Source organism: Salvelinus alpinus, chromosome 23, assembly GCF_045679555.1.
Source record: "Salvelinus alpinus chromosome 23, SLU_Salpinus.1, whole genome shotgun sequence".
In the NCBI taxonomy this organism is placed as follows: Eukaryota; Metazoa; Chordata; class Actinopteri; order Salmoniformes; family Salmonidae; genus Salvelinus; species Salvelinus alpinus.
In genome coordinates, this window is record NC_092108.1 from 34,630,830 (window position 1) to 34,641,585 (window position 10,756).

The window sequence follows — 10,756 nt, forward strand, 5'->3', positions numbered from 1 at the left end:
ACGCACAAATCTCCAAGGTATTTCCGTATTCATTGAAAGCGCTACACCATTCTTGAACCTTTATTTACCTTATCCTAGATAAGGAATCTCATTTCCAAGGGCGACCTGATCAAGACGATCAGTGTTATAGGAAGTGTAGTACATCAAAATCATAAATCAACAAAGTAATTTAACGTAACCACTGTGTTTTATCGGTCGGTGCCATAGATTGAATTTAAAGTGCCACTGCAAGAATGATTGTATGTCACATTCACAGGCTCTGGCCCTTCCCCCACTAGCACCCTCCACACCATAAGTGCACGTCACTCACAAGTCATTGCAAGCTCACCCAATGACTGATGTTTCTCTGACGGCTTGCCACTGAGCTAGTTGGAAAGGTGTGACAGCTGGAAGCATACAGAGGCATGTCACCTTTATGAAAGGCTTTATTTATACATTTTTATTGACAGAAATGTGTGGGGGACAGACTTATTTTGTTTTGACTCATAGATTTCTTTGCATTTTTGCATGTGTTGGTATGGCGATGATCAAGACTGGGAATGCTTATATATGCATGCAGGCTCTCTCTCCTCCACGTGCTCTCAGAGAGCGTTCTCCTGACAAAGATGTGTTGCTTCTTCCCCCCCCTTCCACCCATCCACCTTCACCCTGATGACCGACCAACCAACCCCTGCCCTCTATCCCCACTCTCTCCCCACTCCAACCCCCCTGCCTCTGCCCAGACTACGCAGTGTAAAGATGGAGCAGAGGAAACTCAACGATCAGGCCAACACGCTAGTGGACCTGGCGAAGGTAAGAAGACTGGGGTTTTTCAAAGGGCCGCAGCTGGCTGCCAGCCACTGCATTGATGTGGGTGGCATTTGCACTCCAGGTGTCTGTTTTAAAATGTTCAGAAGATGGTGCTTTAATGTGTGTTTGCACTGCCGGACCCCCACCCCTCTCTCTACACATGTGGTTAAAGCAGTCTGTCTAGTCCTAGGGGATATAGCATTGGATAGCCATGTAAATAACAGGTAAACTCTGCAACTGTATGTGCGTTATTCAAACTTCTCAGTAGTCATTACCCTGCAAAACAAAAATGAGTCGTTAGGACGTCCCCGGAACCTCGCAAAATGGTCGCCTTTAGTCGTCAGTACGTTGTGTCATGGTCTTGTGGAGGTTTTGTGTAGTTCCCGGTTTATTCCCAGGACATCCCCAAGGACAATTTTTTGATTTTCTTGGGATGTTGGGTCATGGTCCTGTGGAGGGTTTGTCTAGTTCCTAGTTTGTTCCGATTTTAGGATGTTTTTAGGACGTTGTATCATTGACTCGTGGATGTTTTTGTCTAGTTCCCAGTTTGTTCCGGGGACGTCCCCAAGGATGTTTATGGGACGTTCTTAGAATGTTCTGTCATGTTCACCTGGAGGTTTTGTCTATTTTCCCGGTTTGTTCTGGGAACATCCCCAAGGACGTTTTTAGGACATTCAAGGGATTTTCTGTCATAGTCTCCTGCCGGTTATCACATTTCAGGTAGACCCAAGTGCAGACTGTGTTGGAGTAACAGTGTTTATTACACCAACAGTGGCAGGCAAACGACAGGTCAAGGCAGGCAGGGGTCGATGATCCAGAGTAGTGGGGCAAAGGTACAGGACGGCAGGTAGGCTCAGTGTCAGGTCAGGCAGAGGTCGGTAATCCAGAGTAGTGGGGCAAAGGTAAAATGGGCGACACCTGGAGGGGGGTGGAGACAAGCACAAGGACAGGTGAAACAGATCAGGGTGTGACAACAGTTTTATCTAGTTCCCAAGTTTGTTCTGGGGACATCCCCAAGGACGTTTTTTAAATGTTCTTGAGATGTTGTGTCATGGTCCCCTGGAGGTTTTGTCTAGTTCCCGATTTGTACTGGGGACGTCCCCGAGGCCATTTTTAGAACATTCTTGGGATGTTGTGTCAAGGTCTCCTGGAGATTTTTGAGGACCATGACACAATGTACCAAGAACATACTAGTAAAACTGAGACATGGTCCTCACGGACATCCTGGTAACTTACAAGGAACTAGACAAAGGTCCCCAGAGAACGTTCCCTTGGGACCATCATGCGACGTCCCCTTGTGGTCATTAAATGTTCCATGGATAACGTCCTATCAGAACCAAATAGGAACCTTTACGTATCATTCCCTAATGGACATAAACTGAATGTCCTCTTATAGTCCCAAGGTTAACATCATGTTCAAATGTTCCTAGAACGTTCTCAGAACGTTCGCCAAAGCCCTTAAAGGGACCTTATAGGAACGTTGCTTAATGTCTATAGAACGCCCCCTGTTTGCTGGGTAGTAGCCTGTTCAGTTAAACACACAGAAGGGCTTTGCTTTTTATGATTCTGTTAATGACAGATATATAATGATGATGAAAAATGACCAATTAGCTCAGAGATATGTATTCTCTCATTAATTTAACTGCATGGCTATTAGTCTACATTTTGACAAGACATCCTTGATCCTGAATTGTCCCAGAACTAGGACCGGTGGAATTTACAGATGTAGAACACTTCCAAAATGCATATGTATATCAGGGATCATCAACTAGACTCATGTGTGAGATGATTTTTTGTTGAGCGGATGGTTAGGGTGCCGGAACATAATCATTTGTAGACTGCAAATTGACCGCTTGTAGCACAAACATATATCATATTTGAATGAAACAAAATCACACCAGTTGGGCAACCCTGCTGTATATGAATACACTTTCAGTGATTGAGTGTTTAGAAATAGCTGATAAAAAAAAGATCCCCATCAATCTGTTCTTGCCCTAGTTACTACCCCTTCTACCACAGATATTTTTCTCTTTCCTGTCAACTCTGATATTGAGATCCTTAGATTCAGATTCTAGTTGTTTGCTTGTTTACTCTAACATTATTTATTTATTCATTCATTTGTTCATTATTACCTCGTAAGGGGTCATGCACAACTGATGTGAGATCAAAGCTACTAGGCTAATTTCTATCTTTGGCTCGTTGGCAGAAAGATGCACCATACAATAATACTGATAGAATACAATATTTACGTTTTAGTGCAATTTATGACGACTGTCAAACGACTACGACATTTTTATATACACAGTAAATTCAGTTAGCATACAGTATACCGTAATAGATCCATCACCACCTCTCTCTCCTCCTGCAGACCCAGAACGTGATGTACGACCTGGTGTCGGAGCTGCAGGAGCGCAGCGAGGAGCTGGACAAGCGCATCGGCATGCTGGAGGACAAGCTGGACTCGGTGACGGGCAGCCTACAGGCGCTGCCCTGCCTCATCTCCCAAGCCATAACCCAGCAGCAGCAGGAATTTCTGGACGGTTTCCTGCACCGCTTCCGGCCTGCCTCGCTGGGCTCAGAGCGCTCCGAACGCTCAGAGCGCTCCTGGACCTCCACCGCCCGCCGGCGCCGCTCGCCCTCCACGGCGCCGCACACCTCCTCTGACAGCGGCTAGCCCTTGAACCTGCCCTAAACCGCACCACCCCCGACAACAACTTCTCCTTTGGAGCCCCATAACGTTCCCCTAACCCCCCTAAACCCCCTCTGCCTTCACATCCAAAAACCAACACCGCTGTGACTGAACTCCCAGGGCAGGACTGAACTGGAAACGGCTCCAATGAGTGAAAACTTCGACACATCCACTAAACAACAACCTAAATGACTTAAACCGAGACAAGTAGAGATATGGTTTATTTTTTAGCCATTGTATGGCTGTTCAAGTTAGCTTTTTTTGTAAAAGCCCTTGTATAGTTAAACTGACTGAGTTCAGGTTTGCTGGGGTGAGAGCTGGCTATCACACCTGGGTGGGGTGGGGGGGCTGCCTGGAGGACAGAGGACACCTGCGTCTGCACGGAGGGAAACTTAAAAACGGTGGACATTTGCCTTTTTTTCCCCGTAAGTCAAGGTGGCGGTTTAAGAGGGCCTCTGAAAGCTCTGACGTCAGTTCAGTATTGAAACGCACTTAAAGGGGGGGGGGGGGGTCATACAAAAGGAGAGCAAGGGGAATGCACATGACATTACTACTGAGTAGGAACATTTACACGAATGCCAATTTCAAAGTTTCAGTTCCCTTGTTCTTACCAAGGGAAAGTTGAGTGTGACTATCTTTTTTAGTTACATATTGACATGATTTTTCAGTGCCTGAATGTACAAATAGTAGAGGGTTATTTAATTACTAATTTCAGAGCAAGTTTTTTTATGATGTTAATTAACACTCTGAATACAAGCATTGCATTCCTTTTTCAGATACATTCCTCTTCAAAAACTCAAAGAAATTGTCTTAATGTAATGCATAACGTTGCCTCCATTACACAATATCTCTAAATGTTTTGAAAACGTTCTTTCTTCTTTTTCTACTTATACTAACCACTAAAATCTGAATAGGTCAGAGAGAAAGAGAGTGAGAGAGAGAAAAACGAGTGAGAATGTGTCTGAGAGAGAGAGTTCACTTCAAGCTCGATGCTGTGCACTCATGCTCACACAAAACTATGAAATGTAGTCTACTTTTTCCATCACTACAAATCAGAGCTTCCACAGGTCTTCAGATAATGGCATGGCTTGACGTCTGCTGGTAAATGGCGACAGGCACACTATACTGACCGAACTGAGAAACCAACCCCACCCCTTGCATGGTTCTGTGCAAAAATTACGATGGAGCAAAACCTTTTGGATGGCTTGAAAATTTACATTTAGATTTTATGCTACTTTTGTTGTTTTTTTGTTTTTTTTACAGAGATTTCTTTTTTATTAGGAAACTAGAATTTCTATAGTTGTAAATCTAGAGAGTTTCAGTAATGTGTTACTGTATAACAAATGCATTCCCTGTTTTAAAATGAAAATAAATAAATATATATATATACGTATATACAGTACCAGTCAAAAGTTTTGACACACCTACTCATTCCAGGGTTTTTCTTGATTTTTACTATTTTCTACATTGTAGAATAATAGTGAAGATATCAAAACTATGAAATAACAAATATGGAATCATGTAGTAACCAAAAAAGTGTTAAACAAATCAAATATATTTTATATTTAAAATTCTTCAAAGTAGCCACCCTTTGCCTTGATGATAGCTTTGCACACTCTTGGCATTCTCTCAACCAGCTTCCTGGAATGCATTTCAATTAACAGATGTGCCTTGTTAAATGTTAATTTGTGGAATTTATTTCCTTCTTAGTGCTTTTGAGCCAATCAGTTGTGTTGTGACAAGGTAGGGGTGGTATACAGAAGATAGCCCTATTTGGTAAAAGACCAAGTCCATATTTTGGCAAGAACAGCTCAAATAAACAAAGAGAAACGACAGTCCATCATTAGTTTAGGGTCAGTCAATCCAGAAAATGTCAAGAACTTTGAAAGTGCATTCGCAAAAACCATCAAGCGCTATGATGACTGGCTCTCATGAGGACCGCCACGGGAAAGGAAGACCCAACTCTGCTGCAGAGGATATGTTCATTAGAGTTATCTGCACCTCAGATTGTAGCCCAAATAAGTGCTTCACAGAGTTCAAGTAACAGACACATTTCAACATCAACTGTTCAGAGGAGACTGTGTGAATCAAGCTTCTATGGTCAATTATTTATTTATTTTTACCTTTATCTAACTAGGCAAGTCAGTTAAGAACAAATTCTTATTTACAATGACGGCCTACCCCGGCCAAACCCGGACGACACTGGGCCAATTGTGCGCCGCCCTATGGGACTCCCAATCACGTCTGGATATGATGCAGCCTGGTTTCGAACGAGGGACTGCAGTGACGCCTCTTGCACTGAGATATAGTGCCTTAGACCGCTGCGCCACTCGGGAGCCCCAATATTACTGCAAGGAAACCACTACAAAAGGACACCAATAATAAGAAGAGACTTGCTTGGGCCAAGGAACACGAGCAATGGACATTAGACCAGTGAAAATCTGTCCTTTGGTCTGATGAGTCGAAATTTGAGATTTTTGGTTCCAACCGCCGTGTCTTTGTGAGACGCAGAGTAGGTGAATGGATGATCTCTGCATGTGTGATGGTGTGGGAGTGCTTTGCTGGTGACACTGTCAGTGATGTATCTAGAATTCAAGGCACACTTTACCAGCATGGCTACCACAGCATTCAGCAGCGATACGCCATCCCATCTGGTTTGCGCTTAGTGGAACTATCATTTGTTTTCAACAGGACAATGATCCAAAACACACCTCCAGGCTGTGTAAGGGCTATTTCACGAGGAAGGAGAGTGATGGAGTGCTGCATCAGATGACCTGGCCTTCACCCGACCTCAACCCAATTGAGATGGTTTGGGATGAGTTGGACCGCAGAGTGAAGGAAAAGCAGCCAACAAGTGCTCAGCATATGTGGGAACTCTTTCAAGACTGTTAGATAAGCATTCCTCATGAAGCTGGTTGAGAGAATGCCAAGAGTGTGCAAAGCTGTCATCAAGGCAAAGGGTGGATACTTTGAACAATCTAAAATACGTTTTGATTTGTTTAACACTTTTTTGGTTGCTACATGATTCCATGTGTTATTTCATAGTTTTGATGTCTTCTATTATTCTACAATGTAGAAAATAGTAAGAATCAAGAAAAACCCTGGAATGAGTAGGTGTGTCCAAACTTTCGACTGGTACTGTAAATATAAAAAAGTACTAAATAAATACTTGGATGGTTATAGACAGTAAATTGGCTCACAGTACCAAGGTGTCCAAGATACTCATTACCTTGACCTCCTTCAAAAAGGTAATGGATCTCCCATTAAAAAATATATATTTTTACGTTATCACTCAAGAGAACACTGTATTACGATATGGCTTTAGTAAGGAGAACAAACCATGTCAGCAAGTCGGTTAGACGTTGTAGTCTGACTTCCTCCGACCAGTCGACCAAGTTTGTACCTGTAAGCGTCCTCTAGCGGTCAGGCTGTCCAGAGAGAGAGCTCTTGGTTTAATAACATGTTCAGGTTGATGTGAATTGGACTTAATCAAGCGTGAATCTTGTTATTTGTATTTTTTTTAACTTGATTTAATCAAGCATGACTCTTCCCTGCCCCCCCCCAACACTCTAACCATCCTCTCCAACTGAGGGATATCACTCCATTACGTACGGTCTCTCTTTAAATCAGTGTTGCACCTTCAAGATGATTGGAGGGCTACTCCATTGTGCTCTCACCTGTTCCAAGCATACCGGGGTTACCCTCCTTGTATGTTTGAGATTTAACTCCTTCATCTGTCATCACCGAAAATAAAAGCTCCACAATGAATTATATTTTTCATTATGTTTTTGCTTCAACAACCGTTTTGAAGGTGTGAAAATTCGGTCAATAGATGGGGGAACCCCCATGTCCCTCTCCAGATTGTATTTAGTACGTGATACTTAGTTGAGCACCAAATCAAATCAAATCAAATTTTATTTGTCACATACACATGGTTAGCAGATGTTAATGCGAGAGTAGCGAAATGCTTGTGCTTCTAGTTCCGACAATGCAGTAATAACCAACGAGTAATCTAACCTAACAATTTCACAACTACTACCTTATACACACGAGTGTAAAGTGATAAAGAATATGTACATAAAGATATATGAATGAGTGATGGTACAGAACGGCATAGGCAAGATGCAGTAGATGGTATCGAGTACAGTATATACATATGAGATGAGTAATGTAGGGTATGTAAACATAAAAGTGGCATAGTTTAAAGTGGCTAGTGATACATGTATTACATAAAGATGGCAAGATGCAGTAGATGATATAGAGTACAGTATATACATATACATTATATTAAGTGGCATTGTTTAAAGTGGCTAGTGATACATTTTTTTATAAATTTCCATTATTAAAGTGAGCTGGAGTTGAGTCAGTATGTTGGCAGCAGCCACTCAATGTTAGTGGTGGCTGTTTAACAGTCTGATGGCCTTGAGATAGAAGCTGTTTTTCAGTCTCTCAGTCCCTGCTTTGATGCACCTGTACTGACCTCGCCTTCTGGATGATAGCGGGGTGAACAGGCAGTGGCTCGGGTGGTTGTTGTCCTTGATGATCTTTATGGCCTTCCTGTGACATCGGGTGGTGTAGGTGTCCTGGAGGGCAGGTAGTTTGCCCCCAGTGATGCGTTGTGCAGACCGCACTACCCTCTGGAGAGTCTTCCGGTTGTGGGCTGAGCAGTTGCCGTACCAGTAAACAGACATCACAGGTGCTTGAATGTCCTCCCCAGAAAGTAGAGGTACTGCAGCTTGCAGAGAGGAAGACTGGAGCTATACCTAATTTACTGGCAGATTTCTGTTTTGCCCCATGGGGTTTGGAAGCAGCAAGAGTGGGTGTCCCGTGAATATGACCTCATTGTGGAAGTCACGGAGCAAATGGGACTAATGTAATAACGCAGGGGCAGATGCAGCGGGGCGCAATGTTCAGAACATTACAGAAATATAAATAATAAAGTAATGTATAGAGAGGGTATTGCTCTCTGTATTTCACATTATACTAGAGAACTCAGTTCGAGACATTATATTTCCTTATGACATGCCCCAGGGTTTTTCTACACGCTAACTGCCGAAACATCATTACAATAGCTGTTACAGCAAAATAGAGTCCTCGTTTTCTGAAAATGGAGTCCTCGCTAAAAATGCAAGAAATTTGCAAAGAGAGAGAGGGAAATTCATATTAATATGCTGATAATATCTGGTTCGGCTAATAATCTGAATATAATAAAGAATTCGTAGGTCTATCAAAGATAACAGGCTGGCATCTGACTATGTTTAAACTGGGTTAAACAGGATGAAAACTCGAAAAGTAAAGTATACCATTATTATGTGTACACTGCCACATAATGCATTTGTAGTAGCGGAATGAACCAGCTTTAATGGATGGCAATCGGGGATAGTATGTGCTCTGTATACAGTTTGTTGTTCTTTCATTTGCAGGTAACAGTTGTACCACAAAGAGGAGAACGTCTGGTCATTAAAGACTATCTTCAGCTATGATTTCGCTCTCCAATCTTTGACAAACATTGGGATAAATAATATTTTGAAATAATTCTTTTTTGACAGTGTAAATAGTACTGTAAATACTTCTAAGTTAAACAAGTGTGTGGTACTGATCACCCTCACTACCTCTACAACCACACCTACAGTACATACTGCACCTCAGATTCCCTTTTGATAGAATAAGGTATCATCATAACACATTTCATGTGGTATTTGTAACTGAATGTGTGTTTGGCATCAGTTCTGTAAATCCATATTTGACAGTTTTCCCCCAACCTCTCATGAGCACATTTGTTTTTGAGTGGAGCCCCCAGGAGCAGAGAAACTGGAACATGCTGTGCCAAGTGCCGACGGAGAGCCAGAATGGTGCTGTGTCAGCCACAGAAAACGTGTGCTACTCCTGTAAATAAATCCTGTGGAGGGGAATGTCCTAAAACATTACCGGAGTCTGTATTGAAACATAAACACAGTCCTCCAGGGGACATCTGGCTGCTTAGGCCCCATTCTAAGGTGAACTATGAGCTGTCGTCACAAATGGACAGGCTACGGGGGCACGCCCACTAATGTACAGGCCCGTCTTAAAGAGGCTATTTATGTTTACATATATAAAACGATCCCCTGATGCTAATTATATACAGAGTGGCCAATCATGGGAGAGATCATGACACACCTTTTTTCCCAATAAGTGTGGCCACTCACCCCTCGGTATTACGCAACACTCACAGAGGCCTTGAAGTGTAAAAAGGTCCCTTTGGGTCGCCAGCGCTGGCATAGGAAGTCATTTATGGAATTATGTGCCCACTGCCTCTCCCTGTCTGCCCTGGAGGCTACTACCAGCTGCAATATGCTTATACTCCTCCAATCACTTTCCACTAACATGGTTGGGCATACACTTGGGGACATCAAAGAGGATAGGAATGTATCTATATTTTCTGTCTTTTTTCGATGGACAGTGGTGAGTTGGAGGAGAAGTATACGGGCTTCCTGTGGAGATGTTTCTTTGAGCGAGCGTCTCCCATTTCTGTATCCATCATCCTGCTCACTCGGAGGTCTGAGGGAAACAGGATGAAACGTTACAAATGAGCTTGTCTGTGGCAGGATGCCGTGGCTCCTCTGCTTCATTTAGCTGTGACGAGGGAGAGAGAGGCCCATTCCGGTGCCCTGAGCCATGCGTCAGGACCGGAGCCATGAAGCAGTGTGTGCATGTTTGTTGGACATGTCCTCCATCTGGCACAATCGCTCCAACCAAGGCCAGCGATTCAGATCCATGATCATATCTCACAATTTTAAAATGTTGCATATTGTTTTTTTTAGAACGTGTCCATGTACAGTAATATCGAACACTTGCATCACTCGGAGGCCGTCTAAATTGGTGTTTTGTCATCCCTTACAACAACCTCTACTCAGTGATCAAACTCAGTATCAGAGATACCAATACCGTTTAATAAACAGGGAAAGTCACTTAGAGCAAAAACATAATATCAGTTACAGAGAAACGTAATGTAAAGAACAGCTCTGATCCTCTGTCATGTGGAATAGAGTTCCCAACTGTTCATTCTCTATCTACGTTACATTTCTATCTGCAATGCTCTCAACGTTGTTCTCAACTGAACAAGTGACCATCACGTTGCTCAAAAACACAACATCAACAGCAGCTGACTAGAAGCATAATGTACATAACAGACAAGATCCACTGCCACCTGGAAAAGAGATTCATATCTATTCTATGCATTCCATGTCTATGTGTTCCAAACTGAACATGCCCCTGTGGTGTCAGCACAGAGGACAGCAG

General features: G+C 42.9%; 1 protein-coding gene across 1 annotated transcript in view; it reads left to right on the forward strand.

Moving 5' to 3' along the window:
• LOC139551298 (small conductance calcium-activated potassium channel protein 2-like) overlaps positions 1 to 8,961 on the forward strand; it is a 57,711-nt gene extending 48,750 nt beyond the window's left edge. Inside the window, exons 8-9 of the mRNA XM_071362795.1 lie at positions 723 to 792; positions 3,158 to 8,961. Coding sequence (XP_071218896.1) covers positions 723 to 792; positions 3,158 to 3,463 — 376 coding nt within the window. The 3' untranslated portion in view covers positions 3,464 to 8,961. The remainder of the gene's footprint in view (positions 1 to 722; positions 793 to 3,157) is intronic.
• The last annotated feature ends 1,795 nt before the right edge of the window (positions 8,962 to 10,756 follow it).